The sequence below is a fragment of the Raphanus sativus genome, chromosome 6 (assembly GCF_000801105.2).
Source record: "Raphanus sativus cultivar WK10039 chromosome 6, ASM80110v3, whole genome shotgun sequence".
Classification (NCBI taxonomy): Eukaryota; Viridiplantae; Streptophyta; class Magnoliopsida; order Brassicales; family Brassicaceae; genus Raphanus; species Raphanus sativus.
In genome coordinates this window covers 39,496,484-39,511,590 of record NC_079516.1, presented here as the reverse complement: position 1 = coordinate 39,511,590, position 15,107 = coordinate 39,496,484, and the positions used below count along the sequence as shown (strand labels likewise).

General features: G+C 35.7%; 2 protein-coding genes across 2 annotated transcripts; one reads left to right on the top strand and one right to left on the bottom strand.

The window, feature by feature from the left end:
* Positions 1–441: 441 nt before the first annotated feature.
* On the top strand, positions 442–8,734 carry LOC108808476 (uncharacterized). Its single transcript, XM_056986829.1, has 25 exons — positions 442–677; positions 769–925; positions 1,009–1,118; positions 1,204–1,369; positions 1,454–1,554; positions 1,634–1,706; positions 1,798–1,933; positions 2,043–2,203; positions 2,306–2,430; positions 2,529–2,628; positions 2,796–2,892; positions 3,044–3,095; positions 3,185–3,286; positions 3,360–3,506; positions 3,573–3,735; positions 4,054–4,284; positions 4,369–4,523; positions 4,862–4,990; positions 5,103–5,220; positions 5,301–5,496; positions 5,613–5,724; positions 5,808–5,962; positions 6,273–7,665; positions 7,780–7,974; positions 8,057–8,734. The coding sequence occupies exons 2-25, from the start codon at positions 790–792 to the stop codon at positions 8,531–8,533; spliced, it is 4,830 nt and encodes a 1,609-aa protein (XP_056842809.1). The 5' UTR covers positions 442–677; positions 769–789; the 3' UTR covers positions 8,534–8,734.
* Positions 8,735–14,176: 5,442 nt separating this feature from the next.
* On the bottom strand, positions 14,177–15,107 carry LOC108809845 (precursor of CEP9). The gene has a single exon (XM_018581982.2). It carries the CDS (start codon positions 15,029–15,031, stop codon positions 14,309–14,311), a length of 723 nt encoding a protein of 240 aa, XP_018437484.1. The 5' UTR covers positions 15,032–15,107; the 3' UTR covers positions 14,177–14,308.

The window sequence follows — 15,107 nt, the reverse complement described above, 5'->3', positions numbered from 1 at the left end:
AAATGGGTGTTGAATTATTAAGTGGAAAAAAAAGAAAATGATGAGGAAAAAAAATAAGATGATGGTGAGGGTGTTGTTGAAATCACTTTACATAGTCTAATTGAGATAAAAAAAATCTAAAATCTAAATATTCTAATAACAAAGAGACATGTAAAAATGAGGTCCACTTTTTTTAATTCAACGGTTGAATTCTTTCAATCCATTGAATCTAAATAAGCATTAGACAAACCCATTATTTTTTACTCTTTCTTTTTCAACTGTTCAACAAACCCCCACTGAGTGGAAGTAGGCTAAACAATTATTGTTATTGGTAACTGCAAATTTTATCTTAAGGCTTAGTAAAAGCCCATAGAGGGCGCGTTTATAATAGTTGCCAGGCTTAAACAAAGCCCTATTTGCGGACGCTTATAAAATGGTGTCGTTTCGAAATTAGAAAATATCCGACCCGGAGAAGAGAGAGATCCGGAAAACCCGACCCGAATGTCTTACATTTTTGGTTCGATCTTCTTCTTCCTCCTCCTCCTCCTCTCTTACCTTTTACCAACTTCTGTTGATTTTTCTCATCTTCCCCGTTCTATCTCACTATAAACCTTCTCCACATCTTCGTATGTCGAGCATTCAGATCTGAGGCAGATTAGTGAACTCATAGTCATAATCTCACGCTGATCTACGAGAAGGTAAACCAAAACGAACAGTAGCAAACGATCATCCCATTTTTTTTCTTTTTTTTTTGAATTTTCAGATCTGAATCGTGAATTGTTCTTTCAGGAGAAAAAACAGAGAGCAGGTATGGAATGGGCAACGGTGCAGCATCTGGATCTGCGCCACGTAGGTCGCGGTGTCAGCAAGCCGCTTCAACCTCATACGGCGGCGTTTCATCCCACGCAGGCCGTTATCGCTGTGGCCGTCGGCTCTCACATAATGGGTAAAACAAACAATCAATCTCCCGCAATGATTCTTCGTGGTTTTTGAGTTGTGATGTTGAACAACCGATTTGGTTTTGATCAGAGTTTGATGCGTTAACGGGATGTAAGATCGCGTCGATTGATATCGGATCTCCAGCTGTTAGGATGCTGTATAGTCCTACTAGCAGCAACGCCGTCGTTGCTATTCTTGAGGTCTGTTTTAGATTCCATGTTAGTACTGAAAAGACTACTGTTTAGTTAGACTCGTGTTTTTAGTTTTTTTTTTTTTTTTGTTTAGGATTGTACGATTAGGTCTTGTGACTTTGAAACGGAGCAGACTTGTGTCTTGCACTCACCTGAGAAGAGGAGTGAGCACATTTCCTCTGATACTGAAGTTCATCTCGCTGTGACGCCACTCCAGCCTGTTGTCTTTTTTGGGTTCCCCAAAAGAATGAGTGTCACAGGTTTGTCTTCTCAGTTCATGACTCCAGCCTGTGGTGTTTTTTTTCTTTTGCTTATATTTTTTTTCATATGGTTCTTTGCTGTAGTTGTTGGAACTGTTGAAGGTGGAAGAGCTCCGACGAAAATTAAGACAGACCTGAAGAAACCTATTGTGAACATTGCTTGCCATCCTCGACTTCCTGTCCTGGTATGTTACAGCATCCAGGTTTTATGTTTGTGTGGAATCTGGTTGTTACTTGATTTTCTTAAATATTGTGTCTTTTCAGTATGTAGCGTATGCAGAGGGGTTGATTCGAGCCTACAACATTCATACTTATGCTGTTCATTATACACTACAGCGTGAGTATATGACGAGGATCTCCTCGTTTCTCATTTTCTTTCTTCATGGGGATTAGCTATCACTTACAAGAGACCTTTGTTATCCTTGCAGTGGATAATACTATTAAACTCATCGGTGCCAGTGCATTTGCTTTTCACCCGACACTAGAATGGATTTTTGTTGGAGATAGGAGGGGTACACTTTTAGCCTGGGATGTTTCAACTGAAAGACCCAATATGATTGGAATGTAAGTGATCTTTTGCTTTCAGCTTCCTGTCAGCTTGCTCATTGGATTCCTATCACTTGTTTCCCTCGTTATTCATCTCTGTTCTTTCTTTCTTTTTGTATCACTGCAGTACGCAAGTGGGTTCGCAACCCATCACCTCTATTTCTTGGCTTCCTATGTTGCGGGTACTTGTCACTGTGTCCAAGGATGGTTCTCTTCAAGCGTGGAAGACTCGAGTTATAATAAATCCTAACAGGCCTTCGACACAAACTAACTTTTTTGAGCCTGCCGGTAAGCCTAAAGTGGATCCACATACAATGGATTTTCCTATGATTTGGTTTGGAAGCTGTGTTTATGCAGTGTAGCACTATCCCTTCTTTTTTTTTGTTGCAGCTATGGAATCAATAGACATTCCTCGAATTCTCTCTCAACAGGGTGGGGAAGCTGTTTACCCTTTACCACGAATCAAAACTTTAGAAGTTCATACAAAGCTGAACTTAGCAGCTTTGATTTTTGCAGTTAAGAACATTCATTTTACGTCCTAATTTCGTACTGTCAGTCCTTGGTTAGGTAGAAGTGTGGCTTCTGTCTCTTGACATACTAGTTTTCTATGCAGAACATGGCGGGTAATGAGAACACTCAAAATCGAGCAGCTCAGACCAGGGAAGGAAGAAAGCAGCTCTTTGCAGTTCTGCAAAGTGCTAGGGGATCGTCAGGTGATTGAGCCTTAATTTTATTTGTTCATAACCTGTAATACTCTTCTTAAGCTTTACGTATGTGTCTCTTGAGGAGTCACTAATCCTAGGATGATAACAAGGGCTGTAGGCTCGTCCATAATTGTTCGGTATACATCATGCTTTCTAACATTTGAGGTGGTTAACAGCTTCTGTTCTAAAGGAAAAGCTTTCATCTATGGGTTCCTCTGGAATTTTAGCCGAGCATCAACTCCAAGCTCTGCTACAAGAGCAACATCACAAGGGGTAAGTGGATATTACCTTATGCAATCAGTGTTGGAGATTTTCTTGAAAGTTTAGTAGAATATGCTTGGAACATACCGCGAGTCCCGTTTCAAATGACTCAAGTCTTTTATATTTCATCCGCTTCACATTTTCTTCTGTTACTTTTCTGCAGCCAAAATCAGCTAACAATATCAGATATTGCACGGAAGGCATTCCTGTATAGTGTATGGCTGCTTGAACTTTTTGTTTACAAATTATTTTTGTTCATTATTTGGAACCATTTTTAGCTAAATCCGTCACGTAATCGATACAGCATTTTATGGAGGGTCATGCCAAAACTGCTCCCATATCAAGGTTACCCCTTATTACCGTCATGGATACAAAGGATCAACTAAAAGACATTCCTGTTTGCCAGGTATGTAACTGCTGTTTTGAACTTGTTTTCTGTAGTAGTTGATTTATGCCTGACTGATCGAATTCTTTGGCAGCCATTCCATTTGGAGCTGAATTTCTTCAACAAGCCAAATAGGGTCCTTCATTATCCTATGAGGGCCTTTTATATCGAGGGCCTTAACCTCATGGCACACAATCTCTGTTCTGGAACGGACAGCATCTACAAGAAGCTGTACACATCGGTAATATCTGATATTATGTGATTTCAATTTATCTATGTTTTTTCTAACTTACTTTTTTTTTTTCAGATTCCCGGAAATGTAGAATATCACTCGAAACAAATTGTTTACAGTCGTAAAAGGCACCTCTTTCTGGTTGTCTATGAATTCAGTGGTGCTACAAATGAAGTTGTGCTTTACTGGGAAAATACAGGTTCTCAGCTGCCTAACAGTAAAGGAAGCACTGCTAAAGGTTCGTCTGATTATTGGATCCCCTTGCTATCTGTCTGTAGAGAACTAATTTTCCCGTCTCGGATTTTTATTTATTTTTTGAGAACATTAAATGGTATCATCTGCATCCGATCAGCTAACTATACCAGGTGTACAATGTATCCTATAGACCAGTTGGTGCTCATTCCGCTGGGAAATTGATGATAGCGTTTAATGCCATTTACCCTACGGAAATGATCTGTTAACTTGAAAAGAATGCTAGGTTACAATTAGGCGTTCATCCTTTTTTTCTTCCGATGTTTCTAAGGACTGTCTTAAAGCTATATTTTTTTCTCTGCAGGTTGTGATGCTGCCTTTGTCGGCCCAAATGATGATCAGTTTGTAATTCTCGACGAGGATAAGACAGGGCTGTCTATGTACATCCTCCCAAAACTTACCACAATCGAAGAGAATGAGAAGAATTTGTTATCTGAAGAGAACCAAACCAAGGAGGAGAATCCTTCTGCAATTCAGGGTCCTCAACAATTTTTGTTTGAGACAGAAGTTGATCGTGTTTTTTCCACACCGATAGGTGTTGCATCAGAAAATCTCACACTTGAAAATTACTTATCATTTGGAGTATGGCCGCGCTAACTGATGCCAGTTTTAATTACAGAGTCCACTCTGATGTTTGCTTGTAATGGAACCCAAATTGGGCTGGCAAAGCTGTTTCAAGGCTACCGTCTCTCAGCTTCAGATGGTCATTATATTTCAACACAAGGCGAAGGACGAAAATCAATCAGGTTGAAGAAACATGAAATTGCTCTTCAGGTATGGAATTCCCTACAAAACATGAATGACATGCTGATATCTGGTACAGGCGCTACTGCAACATCTTTTATAACTCAGTACTGTTTACCGATATTTTGGAGGAGAATTTCTGTTTCTGTGATCAGCTCAATTAGTGCAGTCGTTTTTCTCCTTTACCTCTTCATGTGGTTTGCAACTAGCCTGTTCTCTCTTGAAATGAAAATGAGTCGTGATGTTTGGTGTTAGCTGTTCGGTACTGTTATAAATTGATTTACTCTTCAACGATCAGTGATATACTTGTTTCTGAAATTATGGTCAATCAACTTTTGTATTTATGTAGAATTTTTTTTAAATTACAGGTTCAATGGCAAGAAACACCCAGAGGATATGTCGCAGGGGTATTAACAACCCAAAGGGTGCTGATGGTGTCTGCGGATTTTGATATATTGGCAAGCAGTTCGACAAAATATGATAGAGGCCTACCATCAATATCCTGATTAAACTAGTTACCTTTCTTTTATTTGAATGACGTGCATTATGTTTAACACTATTTGAATATGTGCTCATTGATTGTTGAGAAAAACCTTAACTTCAACGAACTTTAGATCTCTTCTATGGATCGGGCCTGCCCTACTCTTTTCGACAACAACTTCTGTGTGTATGCTTGGCTGGGATGGGAAAGTGAGGACCATTCTTTCTATAAGTACACCATACTCAGGTAAGCAGATCTTGTTTCATTAAAGGCTTACTGTAAACTTACTGTATTTCATTCTCGTACATTTATTCTCTTCACCGCAGCCCTGGTTGGTGCTCTGAATGACCGCCTTTTGCTCGCTAATCCCACTGATATAAGTCCGAAGCAGAAAAAAGGGATTGAAATCAAGAGCTGTCTTGTTGGGCTACTTGAACCACTTTTAATTGGATTTTCGACAATGCAACAGACGTTTCAGCAGAAACTGGACCTCTCTGAAATATTGTATCAAATAACAACAAGGTTTTCTTGCTGTCCTTTTTCTTTCTCTTACACGTTTGAATTTTTGTTATAGGTATGCAGGATGCATCCTCCTAACTATATTAGTTTTCTTATTTTGTTTGATATATTGATTGCAGATTTGATAGTTTGCGAATTACTCCAAGATCTCTTGATATTCTTGCTAGTAGCCCTCCAGTATGTGGAGATCTTGCTGTGTCACTAGCTCAAGCAGGCCCGCAGTTCAACCAGGTGAGTCGAATTTATTGAAAACTGTGACGGAATCCTCTTCTGGAAGTTATCTCGTTTACTAAATGGTTTCGAACAAAATTTAGGTATTACGTTGTACATATGCAATCAAGGCTCTTCGGTTCTCCACCGCTTTGTCAGTATTAAAGGACGAGTTCTTGCGTTCAAGAGACTATCCAAAATGTCCTCCAACATCTCTTTTATTCCAGAGATTCCGGCAGCTTGGATATGCCTGTATCAAGTAAGTAAACTTGGTTGCAGGGCATATATAACATCTGAGTCTCTGATTACATATATAGTTAGTTATTGTTGTACGGTTTGTTTATTTAATCCTATTTGTTTTAGAACTAATATGTGAGGAGGGAGTTTTCATGCATCTTGAACTGGACCTTGAAAAGTTGATCTCAGTAGTTACTATCTATAGTTAGTTGGAACTTGGATAAAATACTTCTTGATCCTAATCAGTAAATTACTACTCTGCTCTAGTTTCTTATAGAAATGTTTTTGGCAAGGTTCAAGCATCTAACTGCTTCCGACATTTTGTACTGTAGATATGGTCAGTTTGATTATGCAAAGGAAACTTTCGAAGTAATAGGTGACTACGAGAGCCTGCTAGATCTTTTCATATGCCACCTGAACCCCAGTGCTATGCGGCGTCTTGCCCAGAAATTGGAAGAAGAAAGCGGAGATCCTGAGCTGAGGCGATATTGTGAAAGGATTTTACGAGTACGGTCTACAGGATGGACCCAGGGGATTTTTGCTAATTTCGCAGCTGAGAGTATGGTTCCAAAAGGACCAGAATGGGGTGGTGGCAACTGGGATATAAAGACTCCAACCGACATGAAGAGCATACCTCAATGGGAGCTAGCTGGGGAAGTAATGCCATACATGAAGAGTGATGATGGAACCATACCCTCAATAGTAGCTGATCATATCGGTGTCTATTTGGGTTGCGTCAAAGGCAGAGTTAATGTGGTGGAGATTAAAGAAGACAGCTTAGTTTCTAAACCTGGAGGGCTTCTTAGTTCCTTGGGTAAACCTCTATCGGATAAACCGTTGGCACTTCCTGCTGGTGAGTCCAGTTCCTTAATGGGTCTGGAATCTCTCGGGAAACAAAATGTGGCTGATGAACAGGCAAAGGCTGCTGAGGAATTCAAGAAAACAATGTACGGGGCTGCTGGTGATGGCAGCAGCAGTGACGAGGAAGGTGTACCAAAAACTAAGAAGCTGCAAATTAGAATACGAGAAAAGCCAGCATCTACCACTGTGGACGTCAATAAGCTTAAAGAAGCTACTAGAACGTTTAAACTCGGAGATGGGCTAGGCCTACCAATGAATAGAACAAGATCAACTAGTGCTGGATCCCAAGATTTGGGTGAGATGTTAAGCCAGCCTTCTCCCTCAACAACTGCTCCGGTTTCTGCATCTGCTCCTGTTGATCCTTTCGCAATGAGCTCATGGACTCAGCCTCCTCAGCCAGTTTCCCAACCAGCTCCATCTGGTACTGGTATGGTAGCTGGACCCATACCTGAAGACTTTTTCCAAAACACAATCCCATCTGTTGAGGTTGCCAAGACATTGCTCCCTGCTGGCACTTATCTTTCGAAAATGGACCAAATCGCTCAAGCTGCAAAGAATGCTCCAAATCAAGCGAACAATACTACTCAGCCTGATATTGGTCTTCCCGGAGGTGGCGTTCCTCCGACAACTCAACAACCTGGTCCTCCGTACCAGAACGTTGGACTCCCTGACGGTGGTGTTCCTCCACAGTTTCCTGGTCAGACTCAGGGGACACCACAGCTTCCTGGGCAGACTCAGGGAGCACCACAGGTTCCAGCTTATTCGCAACCTCTTGATCTTAGCGTTCTTGGAGTTCCAAATACAGATTCTGGAAAGCCTCCTGGGCAGCCTACGTCTCCTCCTGCTTCAGTTCGTCCTGGACAGGTGAGTCTGCTATATTATTTCCTCCTATGTTTGCATGCCAATTGAACTTCCAATATAAAAGTGCATAAAATCTCACTTTTGCTTGTCCCCATCTATGATCATTACTCTCCTCAGGTTCCACGTGGAGCAGCAGCTCCGATTTGTTTCAAGACTGGTCTTGCTCATCTTGAACAAAACCAGCTTCCAGATGCACTGTCTTGCTTCGACGAAGCATTCTTGGCTCTTGCTAAGGATCAATCACGTGGGGCTGATATCAAAGCTCAAGCCACAATCTGTGCTCAGTACAAGATAGCCGTTACTCTCCTCCGGGTAACTAATTATTCGTATATATATATTCTCTCTTTGTTAGTTTTTTTAACCAAATATGACAATGCTTCTCTCCCACGTGCAGGAAATCTTGAGGCTACAAAGAGTCCAAGGCGCGAGTGCATTAAGCGCAAAGGACGAAATGGCAAGACTCTCAAGGCATCTAGCTTCACTGCCACTACTTGCAAAGCACCGCATAAACTGCATACGCACTGCAATCAAACGAAACATGGAAGTTCAAAACTATGGCTACTCCAAGCAGATGTTGGAACTGCTTCTCTCAAAGGCACCAGCGAGCAAGCAAGAAGAATTGAGAGGACTAGTTGATCTCTGTGTCCAAAGAGGCACATCGAACAAATCCATCGACCCGCTTGAAGATCCTTCTCAGTTATGCTCAGCTACCCTCAGCAGGTTGTCGACCATTGGGTACGATGTTTGCGATCTCTGTGGCGCAAAGTTCGCTGCTCTTTCGTCGCCGGGTTGTATCATTTGCGGTATGGGAAGTATTAAACGTTCTGATGCACTCGCTGGACCTGCACCTGTATCCACACCGTTTGGCTAAATGTTATGGACGTGAATGATTTATGGTTGGTTTTAATTAACATTGTTTAAGTTTCAAACTGGTTATTATGCAACAACATTCGATTTTGTGGATTTAATTTCGTTTTGTTTGTCTGTATATTGATTCGATTTGTATCACTTCTTTTTTCTTGTACACTTTTTAACGTTACTATTAATTTGTCCACCAGGCATTTTTATTACCTTTTGTTTTTGGTTGAGCAAGTTAACTTCCTTTGGGTGTTCAAACTAGTGACTTTAGTGCACTTTTCTTTTGGTGGTCAACTAATACACCGGCTAAGCTACATGTAGCCGAGGATTAGAACGGCGATCAATCTTACTATCCAAAAATCAAGATATTGTCTCGTCCGACAAGATCAATGTCCGAGCATGTGTTGACGAGTAGTATTATGGACTTTGGAGATACAAGCAAAAACAAAGGCTGCATACAGAAAATTTTCGAACACAAATCTAATGTCGTTACCTAAAATGCAACTCATTGTTGACACTTCATTACATAAGTAAAACGGGAACAAATAGAGGATGTACAAAACTTTAACGCCAGTTGAGCAAAATGATGAAAAATGTTTAAAAGAATATTTTCTTGTTTAAGATACTCTAGTAGTTTTTTGAGAAACTGGTTTAGCACATGTCTTTTGTCTTTTTTTTTTTTTTTTGAAAAAGTCTTTTGTCTTTTTCTTGAGAAAGAGTAACTACAATATTCAACTTCATGTTTATTTTGATGTGATATGTAAAACTATATGCCTGAATTATTATTAACCAAAACCGAAATGAATTCGTATCTAGAATAGGTCTTAAAAAGTTATAAAAACTATCCATGGTTTAGCACATGTCACTCATCTATTGATTAATATTATAAAAAACATTCACAAATTGGTTGAAATTTTTAATAGAGCTGTCCTCTTTATCAAGATGGTTTTAATTTGTCAGATATTCATTCGAGTATCCGGAAATGATAGCCAAGTACGTATTTATTCAGAAAAAAAAGAGAAGAGAAATAACAACTAGGGCTGGGCATTTTATCCGTTAAATTTGATTCGATTCGTTATCCGTTGCTATTCGATTCGAAAATTCCGAATATCCGTAAGCTTTCGAAGCAAAGCAAATACTAAAATTCAATATCCGTCAAAATCGAAGCAAATCACAAATATTAAAATTTTGGGAAGCGAATATCCGATCCGATCCGTCAATATATAAATACATGTATATTTTGATTATATTTAAAGTTTTAAATGTATAAAATTATATAATTATTATTCTAATATATTATTTGATAGATTCTATTCATATTATTACTTATATAAAAGTATTACATAAAAGGAAGAGAAAATATTTACGATAATTATAATTTTTTTTTAAGTTTTGTGTTATTATAATTTTAACTAAGTTTAAAAATTTACAAAATATGAAGATTCATTGCTTTTTTTAATTTTTATCTTTTATATCATGCAAAAAAATATATTTTACAAAACAAATTTGTATCAAATTTTTAAGATTATTTGTATTAATCAAAATAAATGAGAGATCCGTAAGTATCCGCGAATATCCGCAAATATCTATTTATTTTCCGGATATCCGTTTTTCCGAATATCCGTATTTTTCCGAAGCAAAGCAAATCGAAAAATCAGATATCCGTAACATTCGAAGCAAATCACAAATACCTTCAAAAACCCGAATATCCGATCCGTGCCCAGGCCTAATAACAACAAACCATTTTTCAAGAAAAAAAAGAAGAGAAATAGAGAAAAGAAAAGAAAGTAGGTTAATTTGTTTATAGCATTCACTTGCCAAACGTCCATATGACAAAACACACGGCGTCATTATGTTTTTGTTGTTGTTACTCTTTGTCTTTAGCGACCAAATTAACAACAGCCGTCAAAATAAGAAGAATATTCGTATATGTGTACGAATCCTAATTAGGCTTCTTGGTGCACTACACGAACATGGTTTACAATAATGATATGCTACTTTAAATTTTTTGTTTTACATTATTATACTTATAGCCTTATAATTATGATACTTTTTCAAGATGTCTTTTATCAGATCTCCATAGTGAGGTTCCTGTACAAACACTTTAATAGACCACCAACTTGTTAAATAATGATTAAGCAAAAAAAAACTTGTTAAATAATGATTAATTTAAGAGTAAAATAAAACCCTGTGAGGTTGCATGGGGTCATTACTGATTAATCGTCTGATAATTTATTGACTCTAGTAAAAAAGTTCTTTTGTTGACACATTCACTCTTTGGCTAATGAAAAAAACTGATTATTTTCATAATTTCATTGTTTAGAAGATCACTAAATAAAAACAAAAATGTTTTATATGTACAAGTATTGATAGGATGCACCAACTTCTGAGCCACAGCAAACAAATTAACAAAACAACTGAAAGTTGTAGAAATTAGTTAGGCCTCAGCAGGGGCGGAGCTGTGTTATAGATAAGGAGGTCATGTGACATTTTTTATTTATTTAGCTGAATCTATCTTATTAAAACAGAAACATTCTGTTGGATCTAACATTTGTTTTGTAAGTTTTTAAATTAAATACACATTTATACTTTATAGTTAAACATACATTAAAGCACTAATGTTCTTTTCTTTATACTACTATTCATGTTTCCAAACAATATACTTATTTCTTTATACTACTATCAACGTTTCCAAATAATATACTTATTTCTTTATACTACTATTAGTGTTTCCAAACAATATATTTTTTATACTACTATCAATGTTTCCAAATAATACAATAATTAATCTTAATTATTTTATATCTATCATTTTTTCTTTAAATTTTTGTAGAAACGTCATAATTTCATAAATTGCAAAATAGTGAACTTTAAAATTTTGATTATAAGATTACAAATTATGAAACTATTACAATTTAAATCCAATTAGATTACATATCGGTCATCCATCAGTTCAATCGGTTAGTCTCGGGTTTTAGTGATTTTTTAATATGAATATTTTAGAAACATAAATTGAATTGTCAGATCTCCGGATTAACCGGTATAATCACAATCGGGTTGAATTTAAAAATACTGATTTAAATGCAAAAATATTTTAAATACACACTCTTTAAAAATTACCAAAATATTTGTTAAATTATTAGTGAAATTTTTCATCGTAAAATATCCTGCGCTTCAAAAGCGCGGGTCAGAATCTAGTGTTTAATTAAAATCTAATAATTTGGTTATATATTTTCATCATGTCCCCACTGGTTTTAGAGATAAAATTATATTTGCTCCCACTACAAAATTATATCCTGGCTCCGCCACTGGGCCTCAGTGTGTTGTTTTCTTAAAACCAAAAATGTTTAAATAATGATAGCTGCCTCACTGTATCAATATTATTAATTTTTCAATATATCCAATTGATATGTGGTTATGTCCAACAATTATTTTTTCCACAATAAAAAAATCATATATTCTATAACTGAATCTAAATAAATATTTTGTAACCACCTTTTAACTCCATAATGGTCGGGGCTTACTAAAAAAAACCAAATATTTTATAATTATTTTCCTTTAATTCCTATATTCTAGGATCCATAACTGCAACATTTATGAAAATGTACAAATAAATTATTGATATATGTTGATTTAAATATGTATAATGATTACAGCACTTTTTTTTGAAAATATATGCACATTTTGTTACCGAAAATATATGTTATTAATCAACAATAATACATTAATTAATCCAAATTAATAACCACCTTTATTCTTACTATTATGACTACTAATATTTAAAATCTAATTTTATGCTTTATATTTACTAACCCTGACCTTTTAATAAAATAAATAATTAATATAATATTATTTACCATTGAAAAAGTTAATATAAAATAAAAATAATTAGATTTTTATTTCAATTCATGAAATACAAATTTATTTAACTAATATATCTACAAAATTAGGATTTTTCCGATAAATAATAATTATCATGAAATTAAATAATTAAAAGATAATTAAATTTATCTCAATTTTTCGGGTCCACCATTACAAAATCACGGATAAATGAAAATTTGATGGATTTTTAATCGTATGAGATTTCTAAATAGAAATTTCATAATTTAATTCAAAATCTAAGCTGAATTCAATGTAGATCACTAGATTTACCACTGGTGCCGTGGATTCATATCATATATGAAAATATACTAAAACTATATCATAAATTAAATTTAGCAAAATTTGGATAAATATAATAAATTAATATTTTAATATATAGGTCCAATTTAATCAGATTCGAGGCCTAGACTTATGGGATAGATTCTATATTGGTTTTTCGAGTACGAATATTTAATTGCGTGAATAATTCAAAATGCTAATAAATACCACAATATTCTGATTTTATTTAAACCTGATTATATATTTCATCATCAAAATTATTTTTATTAAAACGTTAAACCTATTATAATATTCACATATATAATGCTTTCTTTGTAACATTTAAATGTAAATAAATAGTCAGAAATATAAATTTATATTCAATAAATTTAATTTGTTTCGGCAAATAAATTTGCACTTTGAAAACGTGGATCAAAAATAATATTACTTTGTTATTTAAGAAAAATAAAAATTTATAGCTGTTACAAATAAAGTACAATTAATATATGAAATGACTATGATAGAAGTATTTATAGTTATGAAAAATCACAAATTCAATATAACTATCAAAATTTTTTACTGAATTTTTTAAAAAGTAATATTTACACAAATATGATCACAGAAAACACAAATATGATTTACAAAGAATACACAAACATGAAATTAAAATTTCTATAAAAAATGTAAAACAAAAATATACCCACCCTTTGAAGGGAGGATCAAAATCTAGTTGTTTTCTTAAAACCAAAAATGTTTTAAATAATGAAAAGCGCCAAATAGCTCATAGCTGTTTGTTTCCCCAATTTGGAAATCTGTAGACCTTCCATTTATTCTAACTTTGTTTAACCCTATTGAAACAAATACGGACATACTAAATATCTTCTACAATTTAAATACTTCAGAATATCTTTGCAATCAGCAGTACTCGTTCTTACGTATTTCGGATTATATAAATACATGATCGGTATCTGATATGATATGTAAAAGTATCTTAACGGATCATCTAAAGAGGTATTTTAGGTTATGAGTTTTACTCAAATCTGAATTGAAGCGGCGGATACCCAAAAACCTGAAAAAAAATACAAACTCGGGAATATCCGAGCAGTAGCCAGAATAGTATCATAACGTCAATAAGTAACTACAATATTCAACTTCATGTTTCTTTTGATGTGATATGTTAAAATATATGACTGAACTATTATTAACCAAAACCAAATGAATTCGGATCTAGAATAGGTCTTAAAAATTTATAAAAACTATTCGAACCTGAATTATTATTAATCAAATTCGACCCAAACATATGTGTTCAAATGGAACCTACCAAAACTAAACCCAAAATGTGAACTCAAATTGGTCGAACGCCCAGCCCTAATGACAAATATTATTCCTTACCACCATTAAGATATAACAAGCACGATTAAACAGTCATACCAAATAATAATATCAACACCCAAACTCATACAACATCAAGAGCTTCAGATGTTACAAAACATTTTTTATTATTTATAAGTCGAAATAAAAATATCCCTAGTTTATTCATGATTTGGAATTATGAATCCATCATTAAATATTACAAATGTGTATATATTATAAAATAATTTCAAAAATGCATATTGTAGTGTAATGTATTAAATGAAACTAGCAGCTATTAAATTTTAGGCTCATCGTTCTTGACGGCATGACCAACTCCGGGGCTATGTCCTGGTGTCGTAGGCTTGAAGTCATCTCCTTTCTTATGACCCATGCCTGGACTGTTCCCCGGAGTAGTAGGTGCGAAGTCGTCCGTAGTTCCAGTTTTGAAATAATATTGACCGTCCGTTTTGGGCATTTCTCTTTCTTCCGTGGGCGCGAAGTTATCTTTGAGCCCTTTAACATTCGCATTCATTTTCTTGTGGCCCATCCCAGGACTGTGTCCGGGAGAAGTAGGTGCAAAATCGTCAGTCAATCCGGTTTTAAAATGATACTGACCTTTTGTTTTCTGCAGCATTCTTCCTTGCGTGGACTTGAAGTTATCTTTAACATTTGCATGTCCTTTCTTATGCCCTATCCCGGGACTGTTTCCTGGAGTGGTAGGTGCGAAATCGTCCGTAACTCCGGTTTTGAAATGATCTTGACCTATGGTTTTGTGAACTTTTCTTCCTTCCTTGGGCTTGAAGTCATCTTGGAGCCCTTCAACATTTGCATTACCTTTTTTATGTCCCATGCCAGGACTGTTTCCTGGAGAAGTAGGCACAAACTCATCTGTAGATCCAGCTTTGAAATGATCTTGGCCGGTTGTTTTCCTCAACTTTCTTGCTTCAGTGGTGATCGGTGCTTGATCAAATATTATCGAGATGATAATAGTTCTCAGAATGAGACCGAATAGCTTCATGTTTCCTTCTTTTTTTCAAAGGAATGTAGAGCTCAGGTTTATGAGTTTGTATATATGAGTAATACTTGTGTTTGAA

Excerpts from the sequence above, each read along its gene's own strand:
- LOC108808476 (XM_056986829.1), top strand. The coding sequence starts at position 790 with ATGGAATGGGCAACGGTGCAGCATCTGGATCTGCGCCACGTAGGTCGC. Across the intron at positions 1,119-1,203 it reads CCGTCGTTGCTATTCTTGAG|GATTGTACGATTAGGTCTTG; the intron begins GTCTGTTTTAGA and ends TTTTTTGTTTAG. Across the intron at positions 5,221-5,300 it reads TATAAGTACACCATACTCAG|CCCTGGTTGGTGCTCTGAAT; the intron begins GTAAGCAGATCT and ends TCTTCACCGCAG.
- LOC108809845 (XM_018581982.2), bottom strand. The coding sequence starts at position 15,031 with ATGAAGCTATTCGGTCTCATTCTGAGAACTATTATCATCTCGATAATA.